We start from the raw sequence: 21,985 nt of genomic DNA on the forward strand, positions 1-21,985 counted from the left end.
TTTCTGGGGAAAACCTGGTCTGATTAGGAGAGACGGCATCCATCCTACTTTGGATGGAGCGGATCTCATCTCTAGAAATCTGACCCAGTTCATTAGTGGACCTAATCCATGACCCAGAGTTCAGACCAGGAAGCAGAAGCAGAGTCGCAGTCTTTCACACCTCTCTGCGCTTCCTTTGGAGCAGTTACCCACCCAGTTACCCACCCAAAAAAACCCTATAGAGACTGTGTCTGCCCCACGGCCACTTCAATTATTTAAAGTCAACAGAAGAGGAGTTATACAAAATAACTTAATAAAAGTTAAGGCAACCGATGCAACAGTGCATCAAAACAGGACAGTTAAATATGGACTCTTAAATATTAGATCTCTGTCATCTAAGGGTGTACTTGTAAATGATTTAATATCAGATAATCATATTGATTTATTTTGTCTTACTGAAACCTGGCTGTGTCATGAAGAGTACGTTAGCCTTAATGAATCAACTCCTCCAAGTTATATTAATACTCATATTCCTCGAGGCACAGGCCGAGGAGGTGGAGTAGCAGCTATCTTTGACTCAAGCCTATTAATAAACCCTAAACCTAAATTAAATTACAACTCATTTGAAAGCCTTGTTCTTAGTCTTTCAAACCCGAGCGGGAAAGCATTAAAGTCAATTTTATTTGTTATAGTGTATCGTGCACCAGGTGCGTATTCTGAATTCCTATCTGAATTCTCAGAGTTTTTATCTAGTTTAGTCCTTAAGACAGATAAAGTTATTATTGTAGGGATTTTAATATTCATGTGGATGTGTATAATGATAGCCTTAGTACTGCGTTTGGTTCATTACTAGATTCTATTGGCTTCTGTCAGTGTGTACATAAACCGACTCACTCTTTTAACCATACCCTCGACCTTGTTCTGGTTTATGGTATTGAAGTAGAAAATGTAATTGTCTCTCAACAGAACTCTCTTTTATCGGACCATTTTCTAATAACCTTTGAATTTGTTCTACCAGAGTGTACGCCATTAGGCAAAAGTTTCTACACTAGATGTCTATCTGATAATGCTGTAGCTAAATTTAAAGAAGCGATTTCTTCAGGGTTTTATTCAGTACCATTGCTCAATATAACAGAGGACTCCTACGCTAGCTTTAGTCCGTCTCAGATTGACCATCTTGTTGATAGTGCTGCATGCTCACTGCGAATGACACTGGACTCTATAGCTCCTCTAAAAAAGAAGCTAATAAAAGAAAGGAGGTTTGCTCCATGGTATAATCCTCAAACCCGCGATTTAAAGCAAATATCGCGAAAACTTGAAAGGATATGGCGTTCCACCAATGTGGATGAAGCGCGGTTAGTCTGGCGAGACAGTCTTAAAATATATAAGAAGGCACTCCGTAATGCTAGAGCAGCCTATTATTCAGCATTAATAGAGAAAAATAAGAACAACCCTAGGGTTCTCTTCAGCACTGTAGCCAGGCTGACAGAGAGTCACAGCTCTGTTGAGCCGTGTATTCCTATAAACCTCAGTAGTAGTGACTTCATGAACTTCTTTAATGATAAGATTCTAACTATTAGAGAAAAATTTATAATCTACTGCCCTCAACCAGTACCGATCGATCCATAGCTGTAGAACCTGAAATATATTTAGATGGCTTTTCTCCCATCGACCTTCAACAATTGACTTTAACTATTTCTAAGTCTAAACCTTCCACCTGTCTCTTAGACCCGATTCCGACTAGGCTGCTTAAGGAAGTTTTACCTTTAATTAGCAACTCCTTATTAGAAATTATCAATCTGTCTTTACTGACGGGCCATGTACCACAGGCCTTCAAACTAGCTGTAATTAAACCTCTTCTTAAGAAACCTACTCTAGATCCAGAGGTGTTGGCTAACTATAGACCTATATCTAACCTTCCGTTCCTCTCTAAGATCCTTGAGAAAGCAGTAGCAAATCAGCTCTGTGACTTTATGCATAACAATAGTTTATTTGAGGATTTTCAGTCAGGATTTAGAGTGAATCATAGCACAGAGACGGCACTGGTGAAAATTACCAATGACCTTCTAATAGCTTCAGACAAAGGACTTGTCTCTGTACTTGTATTGCTAGACCTTAGTGCTGCATTTGATACCATTGATCACCAAATCCTATTACAGAGATTGGAGCATCTTATAGGCATTAAAGGAACCGCACTTAGCTGGTTTAAGTCGTATTTATCAGACCGATCTCAGTTTGTATATGTAAACAATGAAAGCTCGATGAAAACCAGGGTTAGTCACGGAGTTCCACAGGGGTCTGTTCTTGGACCTATTTTATTTACCTTATATATGCTTCCCTTGGGGAATATTATCAGAAAACACTCAGTAAACTTTCATTGTTATGCAGATGATACCCAGTTATATCTATCAATTAAGCCAGACGAAACTAACCAGTTCTCTAAACTTCAAGCATGTCTTACGGACATAAAAACCTGGATGACCTGTAACTTTTTAATGTTAAACTCTGAAAAAACAGAAGTTATCCTACTAGGCCCAGATCACCTTCGAATTCAATTATCTAACGATATAGTTTCTCTAGATGGCATTGCTCTAGCATCCAGCACTACCGTTAAGAACCTTGGAGTTATCTTTGACCAGGATCTGTCTTTTAACTCTTATATAAAACAGATCTCAAGGACAGCCTTTTTTCATTTACGTAACATTGCGAAAATCAGGCAAATCCTGTCTCAAAGTGATGCAGAAAAACTAGTTCATGCATTTGTTACCTCTAGACTAGATTACTGTAACTCCTTATTATCAGGCTGCTCTAATAGGTCTCTTAGATCTTTACAGTTGATCCAGAATGCTGCAGCACGTGTTCTAACAAAAACTAAGAAAAGAGATCATATTACTCCAGTATTAGCTTCTCTGCACTGGCTCCCTGTTAAATCAAGAATAGAATTTAAAATTATTTTACTTACCTACAAAGCTCTAACTGGTCAGGCACCGTCTTATCTTAAGGAACTTATAGTTCCATATTACCCAACTAGAGAGCTGCGCTCAATCAATGCAGGGTTACTTGTGGTTCCTAGAGTATATAAAAGTAGGATGGGAGCCAGAGCCTTCAGTTATCAGGCTCCTCTTCTGTGGAACCAGGTTCCAGTTTCAGTCCGGGGGCAGACACACTCACCACTTTCAAGAGCAGGCTTAAGACCTTCCTTTTTGATAGCGCTTATAGTTAGGGCTGGTTCAGGTTCGCCTTGGTCCAGCCCCTAGATATGCTGCTATATGCCTAGACAGCCGGGGGACTACCTAGGATACGCTGAGCTCCTCTCTCCTCTTCTCTCCCTCCTTCTTTATGTATTAATCTCCTATTTATGCACATTACTGATTTTGCTTCTTCCCCGGAGTTCTTGTGCTTTCTCGCCTCGCAGGTTCCCAGGAATCGGGGTTATATTTGGACTGTCATCGTGCCACCTACTGAGGCCCTGCTGACACTCACTACTACTACCACTATCATTATTAGTCACATTACTATTATTATTGCCTGTACTATTACGCTTATTGACTTGCTTGTACCCTGGAGTCTTTGTGCTTTCTCGCTTCGCAGGCTTCTATAAATCGTGGCTGTACCTGGACCGTGGACGTGCATCCTGCAACGGCCCTGCTGACACCGACTGCTACCACCATTATTATTATTACTAGTCACATCACTATTACTAGTACCATTAAGCATTTTAGCTTTACTTCCACCCTGAAGCCCTTTTGCTTTCTCGTTCTGCAGGTTTCCATGAATCGTTGTGGTACCTGGACCGTAGTCGTGCCTCCTGCTGTGAGCCGACTGACACCCACTGCTACTTCGATTATTATTATTAGTCACATTACTATCCCTATTTTCATGGCTATAATTCTACTATAGTAATTGCTGCTGTTATTATAAGTAGTCTTATTATATGAATCATTTATGTCATATACATTGAATGTGTTGTATCTAAGAACTGTTATGCTGCTCATTCTGTACACATGACATCTATTGCATTCTGTCCATCCTGGGAGAAGGATCCCTCCTCTGTCGTTCTCCCATAGGTTTCTTCCTTTTTTCTCCCTGTTAAAGGGGTTTTTTAGGGGAGTTTTTCCTGTGCCGATGTGAGGGAAGGACAGAGGATGTCGCATGTGCACAGATTGTAAAGCCCTCTGAGGCAAATTTGTAATTTGTGATTCTGGGCTATACAAAATAAACTGAATTGAATTGAATTGATGGAGGTCACATAGAGGATCAGGACTAAATTCATAGAGACTGATTCATAATCAGTTTAAAGTTAGTTACAGTTACTTAATTTTGCATGGGATCGTAAACAACACAGACAAAGAGTACAATCCTATTTGATCCAGTATGAAATGCACAACATAAATGTGGCTCTGGGTTCTTAAAAAAAAAGAAGAAAAATGTACAACAGAACCACAGTAGTGTGGTGACCTAATGCATGTAGCTTTATTGCAGCATGCATAGAAAAACATCCGTGGGGGCATCAGATGCAATGCGACCAGTGTATCTGCTATGCAGCACTACCACCTAGTGAGTGGATTGTAAAGAACAGGAGGACACGCACATGCAATAGACTTCCATAGAGAGTCAGCCTGGTTCTACTCACAGATATGAAGATGTTGAGCAGGTTTTCCAGCGTGGGCAGCTGTGGAATAAGCTTCTGGACCACTTTACTGAAAGCCTCGAATATGGAGTGATCGTATATACTGGTTAAGTAGAAGCTGTAGATATCAGGGAGAAAGATCTGAATCAGAATGGATGTCAATGACAAACTGCTTCACAATTTCATCTTTCTTTCAGCTTTTGCAGAAGTGGAAAGAAAACCAACACAACTGTCACCAATGAAAAGATTAGCATTTCAAGGTCATCACATCCAGTTGTAGATAATATTACAGTCCCAGCATTATGTTCTTTTAAGAAAAATACTCCCCTTCGTTATATTCAATGTTTGCATTATGCAATATGTGTGTATGAGCCAGTTTCAGCCATCTTTTGCTACTTATTTCTATTACTTTTTAATTTAATGCCGCATGTTACGATTCTGCATCGATGCAGTGACATAATCATGAGTTTGGTTTCATTTCAGCTCGGTGTGAGACTTTGATGAGTTTTTCTGTCTATTTTGCCGTGGGCAGAGTTTATATACACTTGGGAGACTGCTAGCTTGTTGCTCTGATGTGATAAATGATTCAACTGTGGTGTTCTGTAAGGAGACCCAGCGACTTTAAACAAGGTGAGACTAGAAGAGCTATGAGCCATAAGCATTCAGGAAGTTCCCTATTAATGCACGGATACTATATTCCTACAGTGTAGGAAAGATGCAGCTTTTTATATGATAGACTGTTTTGAAATGCGTTCATATTCATTTGACATCTTGTATTAATAAATGAAAAAGTAGCTGTGTGCAGTAATAGTGAACATTGAGGTTTTGATACATTAAGATGCATCCAAATATCGTCATAATATAACGTTTCTGCATCTTCTACAGGAGGCCTGTATCACTCCAATAATGTTCCAACTGAAACATTAAAGGGTAAAGGTGTTGTGATTATATATTTATCCACATTGTCAATACTTAAAGCTTGTCTGTATAGCCTTTAGTATCACTCTATATTATATTATGGGATGTCTTCACCATGGAGTCAACACCAGCACCAATTATTCATTCGGGTTTAGCAGCAGGGTCCCAGTCAGGATGCTCCTACATATTACGCAGCAGGATAAAAAGACACATTCTAAACTTCTATAGTGAATAAAAACACGAGAGTAGAGGATGTTGATGATCTTGTGAAAGCTCATAAAAGCATGTAATACACTATCTACTGCACAGTGAAACCAAAAAGCAGTCTAAGCCCACCTCAGGTGAATGCGCTCCAGGCCGGCATCAGCGAGGTCATCGTTGGCCCGTTTGTGAATGTCCCGCTGCTTCTCGATCTTGTGGTCGTCCGACAGGCCGTCCACCTTGTGGATGAACACCTCGAAGTTGATCTCCGGGTTGACCTTGTAGGCCCGGGTCACCGTGAGATGCAGCCTACTCAGAGCCTCCACGTAGTCGTCCTGTTGCGACGAAGAGGAGGGAGTCACACGGATTGGTTAGTCAGCCTCAGGTTTTCAGGTTTGAGCTGCAAACGTTTTCTTGGGTACTCATATCACAGATGTATTGCATCAGAGTCAGCAGATTTCTACACTTTGGAACTCAAGGTAACAAAGACACTTTTGTGAACTGCTCGAGAGGAGAGCGCAAGCCCACCTCAGTCTCTTTGTCTTAGCAACACGAGTGTTATTGGTCCATAACATGGTTGTTCCTGAAAGGGCAAGTATCCTCATCTGTAGGGATGGATATTGGGATTGTATTGATACAGGTATTGATATAAATACTGCTTATTGGTACACTTTTTGATTCCTCTCCTCAATTTTAATGGTGAAGCAGATTTTAACAGTGGGCAATCTGAATGAATGAATGAATGAGGTTCAAATGCAATCAGAGGAAGACAGTTGGGAAGGAGGCTGGAGTTTAGTCAGACACCCCGAGGTGCGTGCCTAATTCAGGAGCCTGGAGGCAGGGATGCAGGAACCTAGGGGTCTCTAGGGCCAGTTAAGTCACCCAGTTAAGTCCAGAGTGAAGGTATAAAGTGATGTGTATTTCTATTGCCCAACAGTTGAACCTCAGTTTGCTTATACTCTCTGTATGGCAAATAAACCTACATGGAGTGAAGACAATTCCATCTTTCTTGTGTTCTGTTGGTGTTCAGTATTGACTTTGTGAGAGTGAAATGATGTGGTGTCTCACGATTAATCAGATTTCTCAAAGATATTTAGTTTGCAGCAAAATATTAAGATATAAAGACTCGAGCATTATCAACAAAGCTGCTTATCAAAGATCAACCACTACACTCTGATAGTGTTGTTTTAGGGCAACATTATAGGGACTGATCATAGAAATAGAACAGGAGTAGAGGGGACTTTCCCATTCAGATCAATGTTGCAGGATGGTCAGAGCCAATTCTAGGTATAGTGTTTCCATTGCGACTGTTGTAGTGTCCTTTCTCCCGTATAAACAGAACCGACTTGCAGCAAATCATGGACTCACTGAGGTTAGGTGTTGCAGTAACAAATAAAATGAGGAGAGTGCTAGTAACGTTACAAAGCCTACAGAGCCATAGTAAACGAGTAAAATTGAACAACTTCGTGCCTCATCCCAGCCCTTGTGACTGTGTTGTTCATCCACAGACTCTTGTCACAGCGTGGGAAAGCACATTGCAATAGCCAGATTGGTGACAACATTGTTCGGCTCATTTACTGTAACCAATGTAGCATTAAAACAAGATTAACAAGCTAGGTAGTTGGCTAAATAGCAGACAATCGGTTAGTTAGCTGGCTTGCTAATTCTGTTATGCTTTAATGCTACACTGGTTACAGGAAATGAGCCGAACAGCAGGCTGGTGGGTCTAACGGTTCCTTAACCTAACTCCCTAGCTACCGGGCTAATTAGCCAGCCATTTGTCTCCGGGGCCGCATCCGCTCTCTTCCCGGCAACAATTTACATCTTCATCTTCTTTGAACAACCACAGAAAACAGTTCAACGTGTGTCCTACTCCTAATCTAGTTCTATGGGAATGATTATTTTCCTTATGGATCTGTGGGCTGACCTGTGAGTCGATGACAAAGATAAGCGCTCCGGTGCCTCTGAAGATCATTTCATAGTCAAAGGTGGGGTCGAAGAAGTCAATCTGGCCAGGGAAGTCCCAGATCTGGAAGCTGACGAAGGAGCTGCTGGACACGTCCTCCCTGCAGATCTTGTTGGTGCTCTCCAGGAACAGGGTCTCGTTGGGCGACATTTTATGGAAAACCACCTTCTGGATGGAGGACTTCCCACTCCTCCTCAGGCCCATCAATAGTATACGAGGTTTGACCTCTCCGTTCAGAGAATCGCTGAAGCCCAAAACTACACATGGGAAAAGGAACAGAGACATTAAACAGGCCCTATTATGCTATTTTCCGGGTGCATATTTTTATCTCAATTTACAGTTACAACATGTTTACATGCGTTAATGATCATAATCCGCCTTGTTTTTCTCATCCTGGCTTTCCTGCAGCACCTCTTCTCACCCTCTCTCTGAAACGCTCCGTTGTAGCGATTGCTCCCCCCTCCAGAAAGCAAAGTCTGCCCTGATTGGTCAGCTAGCCCGCTCTGTTGTGATTGGTCAACGTTTCACATTTAAAAAAACTCTCCCTCCAGAGCATGATAAATGAACGATGGGTCACAACATGATTCAAACCCAGGCCACCTGGGTAAGAGACTGCCTTCATAACTACTACACCATGGTAGCTGTGAGGTTTGACTTCATATATCTCTTTTGTTGTTTGAGGGCCTTAACATTATGACCTCATAAAGTTACGGAAGTGAAGGAGAGAATTCAATGGAGCCGTTTCAGGCAGCTCTGGAGCAGTGATTCTGAGGGGGAGGGTAACTCCTTTTAGGCGTGGACTTCAGGTTTTACACTATACAGGCTTTTTACATGTAAAAAAATATATATAAAACACTAAAGAAGAGGGAAAAGGTGGAAAAGCATAATAGGGCCACTTTAAATAGCTTCAAGGGGGACTGATTTTACATGACAAAGTCCATTTAAAAAAACTACTCATCAGAGGCGGGGGATATTGCCTCAAAATAATATCATGATATGGCAGAATGAATCTGGGGTAACAATATTCATGACAACGTTCTTAAATACTAGAAAATACAAAAAAAAATTAAGTTTAACATTCAAACTAAACCAATTTTTCCAGTATGACAAAATACTCTTTCCCCTGTGTGCGTGTTTGTGTGTGTATGTCACATTCTTGCAGAATGTCAAAGTCAATGTACAGTGAATAAGTCAATGAAACAGTGTTTGGTAAAACAACAGCTCCCATTGTATCTCAACTCCAGCTGACTCCCTCTCAATACAAATGCTCTATTCTCATTTAATATTCCAGAACTACAGAGCTGAAGGCCTCTGAGTTTGCAACTATTTACATACACATTTGATAAAAACCACACTCATGTCCCTGCCTCCTTCTCTACCACTTATCTACTGTCTGGAAGTCACTTGAAAAAAGCAAGGAAGAAACGGGAGGAGACAGAATCCAGGCAGCGTTTTGCTCAGTCTCATTGTGAAGTCCACTTCCATGACTAAGTGCAAATCTACCACCCACCCCATCAGCTATATATATAATACAAGTACAAATCATGTATCATTTAGGAGTAAAAAAGAGTATTATGATGAACACATATTTCTGTACATATACAGTTCTAGTTCTATTGAAAAAGAATCATCAAATAAAAGCTATTAATCCATCTGTCCTACCCTTTATTGTAGAGCTGAAACTACTACACTACTACAGATTACAAACTGTCATGTGACTTATTTCTCGATGTTAAATAGACTAACGTCCAAACTATTGTTGAAAAAATCAATAACAAGAATAAGAGTCTACAGTCACGCTTGCATTTCTGTAAGGCTGTGTAGTTATGGTACGGATTACAGCGTTTATTTTTGCATAGGTATCGCTATAAATGCTGGATGATACCACTCTGTAAGATGCTAATGCTTAGCTGATGTTTAGCATGTATAATGTTCACAATGTCCGCCATCTTAGATACGCATGTCAGCACGCTTTCGTAGCTGGTGTGGCTGATAAAAACAATCATTAGTTGGAGCCCTTCTTTGTTTGTGTTTAAGTTGTACGTTTGCTTAGAGCAATGCAATCTTTTTTCTAGAAGGCCCTGTAAACATTCAGTTGACATGCTAAAACACTTCGGGCATGTCTACACTACTACATTTTCGTTTGAAAACGCATATCTTTTGCTGCGTTTGCACCGAGCGTCCACCCTAGGCCGGCGTTTTGAAACAACCACGTGCAAAATCTACAGACTACATCAACATAAAGGGTAAACATTCTTTGATACAGCGTTTCCTCTGATGCCGTACCTCAAGAAGGAATACCCCAATGGCGGAATTACACCACAGGAATTATTATGGGCTATCACTGTGCAAGGCACACATGGTGATTGAATGTTCATTTGGACGTTTGAAGGCAAGATTTGCGAGTTTAAGGAGGGCGATGGACACAAACATGGAGGACCTTCCCTTTGTCATCTATGCTTATTTTGTCCTACACAACTATTGTGAAGTTCAAAAAGAGGCCGTTAGCGAGAAATGCATAAATGCTGCTCTGCAGTACGACAGGGACTTCCAGCCACCTGGCAGAGCTACGAGAGCAGACAACAACGAAACCGAGAGGAAACGCGTTAGACGTGTGCTTACCAAATGTCTTGAGCCATAACATAGTAAAACTTATATTTGATAGTGTTCATTAAAAATGCTTTATTTATTTTTTTCTAGTGGGACATAATTAGCCTTTTATCGAGGCATTTATGTACACTTGCTTTAAAGCCAATGGGGACAAACTGATCTTCTACAGGTAGATGTTTGATTTGTAACGGTTCATTCAAAGAAAAAAAAAGAATTTGTGTGTGAGATAGTAACCTTGAGGCATTGGAGTATGTTAGTTGGTGGTTATTGTAAATTATGAAATGAAAAATAAAAAAATGTATTCATCTCTGTGTCAGTGAATGTGTGTGGGAAAGAGTCAGTTCTCAGGTTAGGGATCAAAGAAGACTTTTATTAATGAAAGTACAGTAGCAAATAAACAAAAAATAACCATATACTAGAAACTTAACAGTAACATAATAAACATTGAAAATAACTATAGAAGTGTCAAGAACAAATAGAATACAAGTCTGAGTGCAAACCTTGCAATGTGCTTGAGAAAATAGAAAAATAAAAAAACATGCATACTAATACTAATTAAGGCAAACGTGTTTTTAAAGAGTCCACCACAGCGAGAAGAGCTCTTTGTCCTTTTAAAGGTGTGTGTAGTCGCTGAAATCACCGTGCAGTGCCGGCGTGCTGTTGCGCTCTTCATGTGTAGGTGGAAAAAGGGCCTCCTTGTGGGTGTATGCCCATATGAGGTGGTGTGCAGTGAATGTGGAGACGTGTGGAGACAAGTGTGGATGCCGGTTCCCTGGGCCCACGATATGCTGAACCAGCAGCTCAATGTTCGAGTTCAGCCGGTCCATCATGGACGACCACCGGCCCATTATCTGGACAAACTCGCCGTCCGTGGCTTGTAGACGTTTTAAGATCCTCCTGTGCCACAGGAGTATAAGAAGGGTATAAGAAGATTTCCAAAGAATTTAATATTCCAAGAGACACCATTGGAGCATTATAAGGAAGTTTAAAACTTATGTAACAGCTGCAAACCTGCCTGGCCATGGAAGAAAGCCCAACATTTCACCAAGGGCCCTTAGCAACTTAGTCAGAACAACTAAGAGAAACCCCTGTGTGACTGCAAGACACCTACAGGATGACCTGATGAAGGCTGGTACTAGTGCTTCAGTGGCAACTATAAGACGTGCACTGAATAAACAAGGACTTCATGGCCGGACTCCAAGACGCACTCCACTCTTGACCACAAGGAACATCAAAAGTCGACTAGAATATGCCAGGAGGAATTTGGATAAGACTACAGAGTTTTGGGAGACAGTTCTATGGACTGATGAAACCAAACTGGAACTGTTTGGACATATGGACCAGCTGTATGTCTGGCGTGCGAAAAGCCAGGCTTATGACCAGAAGAATACCATCCCCACGGTCAAGCATGGAGGTGGGTCATTGATGATGTGGGGCTGTATTTCTGCGGCAGGAACTGGCAATCTTGATGGTGTACCTGGCATCATGGATTCCCAGAAATACCAGGCCATTTTAAAGAGGAAGGTGATGCCTTCTGTTGGCAAATTAAACCTTGGTGATCATTGGACTTTCCAGCAAGACAATGATCCCAAGCCCACCTCCAAGTCAACCTAAGCTAGGTTGAGAAAAATATCCTGGAACGTCTTGGAGTGGCCTTCTCAGTCACCAGATTTAAATCCGATTGAAAATCTTTGGTGGGATTTAAAGAAGGCAGTTGCAGCACGGAAGTCATCAAACATCACTGAGCTAGAGGCTTTTGCACATGAAGAATGGGCAAAGATTCCGATAGAGAGGTGTAAGAAGCTTGTCAGCACTTACCGAAAACGTTTAAAAGCTAAAGGATGCGCCACAAAGTACTGAAGCTGGGGGTTGAATAACACTGCACATGCACATGTGTTAAAAGAGTTACATTTTTCATTTGAACTTCAAAGTTAAGTCAACTTCTGTTGTCAAAATAACTCAGATATGTATCAATAAATATTTTTTGTTGTTTAATGAGGTTTTTTTTATCATTTATTGTCATTATCTTTCATCCACATCACTATAATGTCTTTTGAGGTGAGGGGGTTGAATATTTCTGATTGCAACTGTATGTATGGGTATTTAGTAGTGTTGTTGATTAATTCAGTAACTTTTGATGCAAAGTATTTTTAATTTTACATATTGTGTCAAAAATAAACATAGCGACTGCCCTCTACTGGTTGAAACCCTCTACAGAATTTTGTAAAAAGTTAATATGAAGGCAACTTCAACCTCACCAACCAAACCCCCGTACCCAACCCCTCAAACATAAAATGTAGTTTTTCTTTATTTGTCATGCAGATTACCATCTAATTGGCGTCTGAATATATATTGAGTATAAAGTAATGAAAGTGAAACTTTCACTATTTACTGATAACCTTTCTACTGCCTTTTCCCTCACTAAAGCCTGGTTTGGGATGAGGCTTTGTTGAGTATTTCTGGTTAATGCAGCGCGGCGGAGCATGCCAGCCAAAGCTCTGGGTTTTAGTATAAATACTCAAGTTAGTGTTAATTTATTACCCTCAGATAAAGAAAACAAGTAATGCACCAATAACCACATATAACTAGAAGCTTTTAGTTTAGACTTTTACTTTGACGAGATAAAACCTCATGTACCAGCAGTGTCAGACCCTAAAAACTGTGGCATAAAACTGGTTTGGTAATTCCAACATAACGAGAGAAAAGAGAATAATTGTGCAAAAAAAATATTCAAACTTTATGGGAATATTTTTTAGATCTCCAGTTTTGCCGACAGCCAGTTAGCAGGAAATAACTTTTAGATAACATAACATGAAATCCATTATCCTATTCATAAGACCATCTGTGAACCAAGACTCCCTCCATATCCAGCCACCTGTTGCCATGTGGCCACAGAGCCAACCCTCATTCTGTCAAATCACTGCTCTACTGTTTTAGCTTCATTACCACAGGGTCATGCTGACTAACAGAAAGACAGGCTGCTCCCTTTTAACAAACCTCAAGTTGAGTCTAGTCCCACCATGTGATCCCAATGTGGTGTGAATAAAGCAGCTTCATTTTACATTATATCTACAGTACAGCTGGACTATTTGTTTAAAAGTTACTCAAAATGCCAACTGCTTGTTCTTTAAATGTACTTATGTGTCCTTCCTTCTACCGTGTAGTTTCTTACTATTGTAGGCCTGCTACAATATAGTGTAGTGTTATAGTTTAATTAGTAAAACGCGTCCTACAGTAAATGGGCTATAACAGCTCATATAGTTTGGATATAAATATGTAATAATACATAGTGAGTTGAAGATGTTATTCACCAAATAGAATGTGAGTCACTATTAAACTGTGACAACAAACCATCTGTTTACTAGCTAAGATTAAACTCAAACTTCATTGCAGAAAGGTCAATTGCAATACACCTTATACTCTATTACGAGTATTGAAAACCACGCCCACTACCAGCCTGGTTTCCAGCCTGGTTTCGGTTTGCAGCCTGGTTTGCAGCTGACGCAGAGAGAAACGCTGTCCTGCGGACCAGAGTGGAGACCAGCCTAAAGTTAGGAGCGGTACCGTAACACTCCGCCGGGGCGTTAAGTAGATCCCCGGTGAAGGCGCGCCGTCTGCCCGTGTGTGACCTTCCCGCCTACCTCCGTCCTCACAGCCCAGCTCTGCCTCTGAAAACGCCTCCAGGTCGTCGTCGTCGTCGTAGTATCCCGCCGCCGCCGCGGAGTCTTCCTCCTCTTCGTCCTCCGCGCTCTGCGCTGCGGCCCTCTCGCTCGCCATGCTGGCTCCCTGTCCCCTCTGTCCTGTGCTTCAGGACGGGGTTTGGATGTGAAGCCGCCTCGCTGTGTCCAGCTTTCCCCGCATGGTCACCTGATATCTGAGAGCCATGCCGGTGAACTTTCACCCCCCTCGTTGCCTCCAGTCCGACACACTGCACGGTCCAGGGCTAGTTCTATTTCTGTCAGTGCCTGACATGGCATGGTCTTATGAGAAGACAGGGTTTTAATATATGTTTATATTAGAATAAATACAAGAAAATCAGCAAAGTTTTAAATAGTTTTCTACCAAAAATAATAATAATAATTTTAATAATATGACATAAAGTCAATCCATCATGAATGAGTAAATACAGTTCCTGTATTCTGGAAATAGTGAAATTGAGAAGATCCTTTAAATGTTCAAATTATGATTTGGAAAAATGAACAAATAGGCTTTTGTGCATAAGTTTGAATTTCTGAAATGACAGATAAATTACAGCGAAATAGGGAAAACTGAAGTCAATTTCCTATCTTCGTTTTTTCATACAGAGATTAAAACATGAAGAGAGAATAAAAAAAAGTGAATCCGAACAGTAAATATGTGTGTTGAGTCCAAGTAGTATTGCAAAGTAGAGTTGTATAACTTTGAAATTCAGGATCACAAAATAAATGTCTCCATTTCTGCTATTGGATTCCTTGTGTCACGGAGGGTCACATTTTTATTTGGTTGAATTTAGTTCTGTGCCCCTGCGAGAAAGGTCTATCGTTTCCCCGACCTACTTCAGATGAAACCACAGCAGCCTCCTTGTGATGAAAGCCTTGATGGTTGTGTTCCCATGGAAACCGTGCTCACTTGGGTTCCCCAAAATATAACAGCTACAGTAGCTTGAGAAGAAGTGACATGGGTGCAATGAATAGAGGGCTGCAGGAATGAGTCCTATGACCTGGAGTCAGAGCTCTTACATTTCCCGTTACCTCGTCTCAAAGTCAATGTTTTTTTTTTATGTGTTTTTGGCTAGATGCCTGAAATAAGGTCGGTGGTTAACACAAGCTTTAGAAGCTTTTAATATTCTACACAAAAAAATCTGTTAAATAACAGTAAAGTACTGGCAGCAGAGACGCCAGCAGTATACTGTAATTCTACAGTAGTCATACTGTTGAACAATTTCACAGTCTATTACAGTAAAAATGAATGCAGTATATTTCTGTGATTATTTTAATTTACAGTAACATTCTGGTTGGGTGGTTGGATTACTTTAAATTCTCAGTGTTTACTGTAGACAGGCAAAATTGGTTATACATTAACTCAATTTAGCAGTTTAGAATATAGAAAATATCAATCTGCAATGCAATTAACATTAGAACTGTATTGTTCAGTGGGCTACAGACAATCTAGAGAGGATATATAAACCAAAAAGGTTAATAATCAGGAAACTGAGAAAAAAGGTGTCCCCTTCTCCAATAAAACAGCTGGAGGGAAGAAATTGCCAGCACTCAGAAAGGCCTGTAGTAGCTGTTGTCTCTCTGCAAGAGTAGAACATGGATTCTTAAAGTTACGCAATTTCCTCAAACACTGTTTAAAATATGTGTTATACCTCAAATCTTAATGTCCATAGGCGAATAAGTGGCCCAAACTGTATAATGAGCTCTGGATAATGACTGACATAATGGTGTTTGGGCTTCAATGGGTGGTCAGGAAAGGCTTGCTTTCTGCAATGCAAATATTCATCGATCAGAACTCTTAGATAAGCTATCTGGCCAGTTGAAATGGCTGGTGCACAAATATGCTCCACAACTTCTTTAAGTTGTAAAACCAACTGCCATATTTCTTTGTCACCTGGATTTTCTATTTTGTCTCTAATCAAGATGGGCAACATTCTGAGCAAACATCAATTTTGCACAGCATGTCCCCCAAGTTTCCCACCCTCTGGATTAACCTCACAAGGTTTTGTAGTTAGCATCCTTACCAAGATACTTGAACTGACTTATTTCGCCGATTCAACTCAAGATAGGTGAACTGTTTATCCACCTTAACAAGATGGTTAGTGTACAAAGCAGCCAGATCAGAGGAAACAATACCTTCAAAAAAGATCATGGCCAAGACATGGAGGCAACCCTGGCTGACATACATGGAAGTATGTGAGTGTGTTAAACACAGAGTCAAATTTAACACCTCCACTAGATGGAGACTGTGCTTCACTGCTCTGAACATGATCACTGTGTGACTGAATCGTGCGCTTAGTGCCGTGGATAAGAGGATCTGCATTGAATTCTTCTCTGTTGATCTCACAATATCTGCAGAAGTGTGAACTCCTGCTGAAATTCTCAATGAAGCCCCCTATGTTATGTGAGACTAGGTTGAGACTAAGTTCCCTTATAGACTTTTCCATCAGACAAGGTAATGCCATTGAGCTCAAGATTTTTAAGGTCTTTGACCAGGGAGCCCATAAACAAGTCTTGACCAAAATACTTAAAGTCCTGTTCTCTACAGAGAAGAACAAGTTGCATGTGATCAGTGATTGATCTATTGTGTGGCATTACATTTGCAAGAGTGAGACACATTGCAAGTATCTTGTGTGTTTTCTTCCCAGATCCCAGTGGGTTTACCACTTCAAATGCATCCTGATATAGGATCACGTTCAACGATGAGCTCTCTGTCTGGAAGAACACATTCTCTGCAATATTTTTGCCATCCCAAACATCCCGAAGTATATTCTTAGAACCGATACTGGAGATACACCTTCAAGTTATTTTTGTGTTTTTTCATGGCATTTGAAGCTCATAACAAGGGGCAAAATGGCTATCAGCAAGCTAGCTAGCAAGCAACAAGCGCTACCAATCAAAATAATTCCCAGATGATAAACGGTTAGCATTTGACTCTAAAACACACATACATATAAATGTTTGAGCTATTCAAATTTCAACCTCATTGATAGGTGACATTTTAAAATCACAGAGTGACTAGCTAGACAGCTTGCTGAGCATCTGTTTGATTTCAAACCTTATTTTTGGTAATGCTACGTTACCTGTATGAATAAGATACTGAGTGGAAAATAATATTGTTTTTAATTACAGTCTGATTTGTAGCTGCACTACAGCTGTTAGTTCATTTATTTCTCTTTCCAGATCAGTTTCCCATTTCACTCTGCATCGTTAGTTACTCTAAAAAAATATCAGCTATAGCCATCCTTATGTTTCTTACTTCCTGAATTCAAATTATGTAAAATTCCTATGAACTGATCTAAGTGCTCTTTTCAGTGCACTATTTTGTCTAGATTTGTCTTTAAGGGAGGATATTATACTTTGTTAATGTCAAAAATGTAATGCAGCTGTTCTTTACATTGTCACAGGACAGAAGATTTAACCAGACAATTAGTTTGAGACTAATTTCAAAATTATTAATGTCATTTTTTGGAATTCTCCAGTGTTTTGTCTTGATAGTGTTTTCAAACAGTTTTCTGGTGAGTTTCTGTACCAGTAAATTGATATTACAGTCAGACAAACCAGTTAGCAGTTAATGAGATTTTTGTTATTCTCTCAGGTCTGTTCGTTATTCAGGTCAATTTGTATCTGGGAGGAGTTGGTTGCTCTTGGTAGTCCTTGCACCAGTTGTTTCATATTGAACAAATATTTTTCTCCTTGAGGTTTTTCCTAGCTGGTTTTGTGTCCCAGTTTATGTTGAAATAACCTATAATAATAATAACTAAGTATTAGTTCTTTTTTTTGCTATCATCTTTCAGAATACTATGTAGATGTTCATCAAACAAACTGTTGGATGATGGTGGTCGCTATAAATAGATAACTCTGAGAGACATTCAAGTCAAGTGAAAAGGAGGGTAAATCTTTCCATAGACTTCTATACAATCAGACTTGTTTTTGCAACCAGAGGCTTCTCCCCCTGCTGGCCATTAGAAATAATGCAAGTTAAGGGCCCCTTAGCGTTGAACTGAAGGTTGCACCTGTCCATTTATAGTCTGACCGTTTTACTTCGGCCAATTGCATTCATGCTTCATAACTCCTTAAAGTGGTGTTTATTTGTGAAGATTATCTCGCTGAGCAAAAAGTGTAAGTATGCCACAGAGTTTATTTTTCTGCAATAATCCAAAATCGAATGGCAAAATCCCTTTTGCTTTTTTGCCGAGGGAACCAGTAGGATGCTAACTTCCAGGGTTGGCCTACAGAAATACGTCATCCCTGAAGCACTTGATCTATTTGATGAATTAAATCTTCATCAGACCAGAGATGAGAGGAGAATTGGGAGAGCCAGGAGACTACTGTGTGACAGCAGAAACAGAGAGTTTGCTGATTAGTGCGAACAAAAAAAATAACGGAATCAATTGATAGATACCCCCAGGAACGGGTAGTTACTATAACAGAGTGTAACCAGCATCAGCTCTAACCCTCGATGGTAAAGACTGGGAGATACAGATGTAATTATCAGTGCATTAATTAACTTGTGGGCCAGAAAATCAGAAGTCTAGTTCGCTATAGGAGAAAGGGGTATTGGCAATATGCATTGAGTGACAGAGTAAAGGACTCACACAATCAACAAGTACGTTTTAGAAGCTATATTGTGTAGATTTAAAGAAGTAGGAATAAAATAAAAAAAAATAAAAAAAATAAAATCAACCAGTTTCTCAATATATCCAGCCACTGGGAAAATCAGAATATTGGTAACAAAATAACAGTCCTTCGTTTGGGTAGCTCGCCACTACCACTGAGGTTCCCCACTACCTCTACAGAGATGGGAGAAATCCCAGCGGGAGAAGAATCTTCATGCAGATCTCACCAGGAATCCATACAAGCAAAAAGACCCGGCCTATAAAGGCCAGAAAAAGGGTCACTATAACATTCATATAAATAAACTATAATTAATACTTAAGTAAGTATAGTACATACTACATTTAATACTAAATGTAAATAAATGCATATTAACACATATTTATACATATACATTGTTTTCTAATAATCATGTTAACTACTTTTTAACACATTCTCAACATTAACATGAGACAAATGGCTGAACATTTCTTTCCGTTCATCTCCTTTACTTTTAACTAAAACACCGTAATGTAAAACAATTTTAAACATACATGAAATTAATGCCCCATTAATCCACATTAACATTAACAGTTGCACACTTCAACTCTGTTCATCAGACGAACATCAATAAAGATTACTCACCAGAGGCTCAAACATCACATATACACACACACTCCGGGTACAAGGCAGAATACACTGCTCTCATCAGTCCAGGTTCAGCTTTTGAAAAGACAGGGACACGGGAGTTCAGTAATAAGCAACGAAGTATAACGAATATGCAACGAAGTATTACAGTGGCTAATGGCATGAGCTAGCGCTATAGTTGTTAATAACCAACTCACGTTCTCCTTCGTTTCCGTCACAAACAAGCTCCACTAATCAACCAAAGCAACAACAAAAAACTTCGTTCTCTGCGCCTCCGATAATTATTCAACGTTGGGATATATCTGGCTCTCGCAACAATAATTTCCTTCAAGAGAAAGTTTGCATGCCGCCACCTCGACAACGGTCCGGCATAGAGAGAGAGAACGGCACGTACACCTTGACGGTGTCCCAGAAGCCTTACTGATTGGCTACGCTACGTTGTCTTACGTGAACTCCTCATGTCACCCGAATCTTGTACATTTTGAGAAGGGCACATTCGCCACATTTGAAATAAACAAAATATTATTTTTAAACAGATATAAATAACCTTATGTATATTAATCTTTTTATTGACATATTTAGGATTTCAATCATAAATCCTATTCATATTATGGAAGATTATTTTAAAACAAACCCTATTTATTTATCTATTTATCTTATCTATCTTATTAATTTATTGATCTAATCAATTAACTGAAACTGGTCTTCTGATAAGGCCTAGTAACCTGGGTTACAAGAGTCACGAAACAAAAACTGGAGCACTGCGCAGAAGTCAACACTTTAACCAAATCTACTACCACCGCTGTAATGTTAGCTTGTGTTAGCATGCAGCTAGCTTAGGTAGCTCACTAGCTAGCTATGAAGGCAAGTCAGCTGATGGAGAAATTGCATTCTCTCCCTCAAAAAAATAACATACATGGCAGCCATCTAAATGGTTGTCCCTATGAATTATAAAGTAGATTATTACACAAGGTTTTCCAACTACCATGTTCATTACGGACCCACACTGGCCCCAAAGTAAGCATTTCAATCTTCATCTCAAACACTCGAAATCCAAATTATTGGAACAGGCAGTAAAACAGTGACTACATTTTGTTGAATGTCCCTGAACCCCCGACAGTGGTCCTTTTTTATTATCAGAATTCGATCCACTCTCTCTTTGTGCTCTTATGGTTGCTCAAAAGCAGCTGCTGTCTAACACCTCCTGTGTAGACACGGTGTAACATTCTGCTCGCTTGTGAGAGGAAATCATTGAATGGTCTGCATCCAATAAACACTGCAGAAGAACAAACAAAAAAAAAAAGACACAAAAAAGCATTGTCCTGCCACTGTCAATGTGTTTAAACAGTCTCAGAATACAAATACAATATCTGAAGGAAAGTTACAATAAGAAGTGTGAAATCTGGATTTTCTTATAAACATTGGCTACTTCAGACCTTTGCCTTTAGCATGTGGAAGATAAGGAGAGGCAGAAGCTGAAGATAAAGAGTGGCATTACATCTCATCACTCAGGTCAGCTGATCACTAGATTGTTCCTTTGCAGTTACGCCCTCAGACTCTAGAACACGCTGCCACATGAGGCTGGCCTCTAAACTCCCTGTTTTTAAATCCCGTCTTAAAACACATTTGAATTCTTTGTCTTTTAACTCACTATGAGAGTTACTCTGCTTTTATGGTTTTACTTTAATGGTTTTAAGTTTTATTGATTTATTTGTTATTTTATTTATTGCTCTTATGATCCTATGTTTTTTCTTTCATGGTTTTATGTTTTATTGTATTATTTGTTCTTTTATTTATTCTTTTTATGACGTTATGTTTTTTTTTTTATAGTATTATATCTTATTGTTCTTATTTGTTGTTTTATTAATTGCTTTTTTGTTTTTTATGGTTTTATGTTATTTTTTGTTATTTTACTAAATTGTTTTTATGTCTCAGTCATAATTTACTGACAGCACTATGGTCAAATGTATATGTTTTTAAATGTGCTCTATAGAGAGATAAGTAAATAAGTAAATAAATAATGAATATGGGAAATTACTAATAACTGACCAGCCAGCTCTCTTATCAACTGCTTCCAGTGCTGATTCAACATGCTGATAAGAGCTGACTATGGATTAAATAGTCCTCAAAAATCATGAAGACCCATAATCTTTCATGTTGAAACACACATAGCCAGTCGTCTGAAGTGGTGCTTTAACTTGATACGTGTGTTTCCACGTTGACTTGCAGTAAATAATTTGACCATATTTGGAAATAGATTTTAAATCAAATTCCCTTTGGCTCAGTTCTAGACTTGTCCTCAGATCAATGACTGCCATTGCCGTCACTCATTAATTATTTTTCTTGAAGAATCAGCTGATCTCTATTAAAACTCGGTTTGGTCTTTAAAGTATTTCACTAGTCAAGTAAACAACACATTTAATAGCTCTGTAGTTCTCCTTTTCACTGCCTAAAGCTTTTGGTGGCATGGTCTGCAGCCTTAATGAACATGTACCAAAGGCCCCAAAAACACATGACAGATCCTTGAATAAAATACATTTTAGCATTAAGGCCCAGGGTCAGAAATATCACTTTGGCACACATTGTTAATAATAACAAACTTAGTGACAAAACAGAGAGTTTAATAGAGTAGGTTTCCACAGATTAAAAGTGAAACCAAACAGGTTTTCAGGGGCAAAGGAGGTGATTGCCATTGAAGTGTAGCACACAGTACAGTCATCCTCCCAAAACATTTACCTT

At 39.5% G+C, this 21,985-nt stretch overlaps 1 protein-coding gene and 1 long non-coding RNA gene across 2 annotated transcripts in view; both read right to left on the minus strand.

Moving 5' to 3' along the window:
• rragd (ras-related GTP binding D) overlaps nt 1–14,147 on the minus strand; it is a 30,948-nt gene extending 16,801 nt beyond the window's left edge. Inside the window, exons 1-4 of the mRNA XM_054614077.1 lie at nt 13,946–14,147; nt 7,656–7,951; nt 5,864–6,063; nt 4,613–4,727 (exon numbers count right to left, since the gene is read on the minus strand). Coding sequence (XP_054470052.1) covers nt 4,613–4,727; nt 5,864–6,063; nt 7,656–7,951; nt 13,946–14,081 — 747 coding nt within the window. The 5' untranslated portion in view covers nt 14,082–14,147. The remainder of the gene's footprint in view (nt 1–4,612; nt 4,728–5,863; nt 6,064–7,655; nt 7,952–13,945) is intronic.
• A 4,547-nt stretch (nt 14,148–18,694) lies between these two features.
• Nucleotides 18,695–19,609, minus strand: LOC129103957 (uncharacterized). The gene is made up of 3 exons (XR_008531753.1): nt 19,444–19,609; nt 19,244–19,321; nt 18,695–18,878 (listed from the first exon to the last, which is right to left on the minus strand). It is a non-coding gene; the product is annotated as an uncharacterized LOC129103957 (long non-coding RNA).
• Between the last annotated feature and the right edge of the window lie 2,376 nt (nt 19,610–21,985).

The sequence above is a fragment of the Anoplopoma fimbria genome, chromosome 15, assembly GCF_027596085.1.
Source record: "Anoplopoma fimbria isolate UVic2021 breed Golden Eagle Sablefish chromosome 15, Afim_UVic_2022, whole genome shotgun sequence".
NCBI classification, from domain to species: Eukaryota; Metazoa; Chordata; class Actinopteri; order Perciformes; family Anoplopomatidae; genus Anoplopoma; species Anoplopoma fimbria.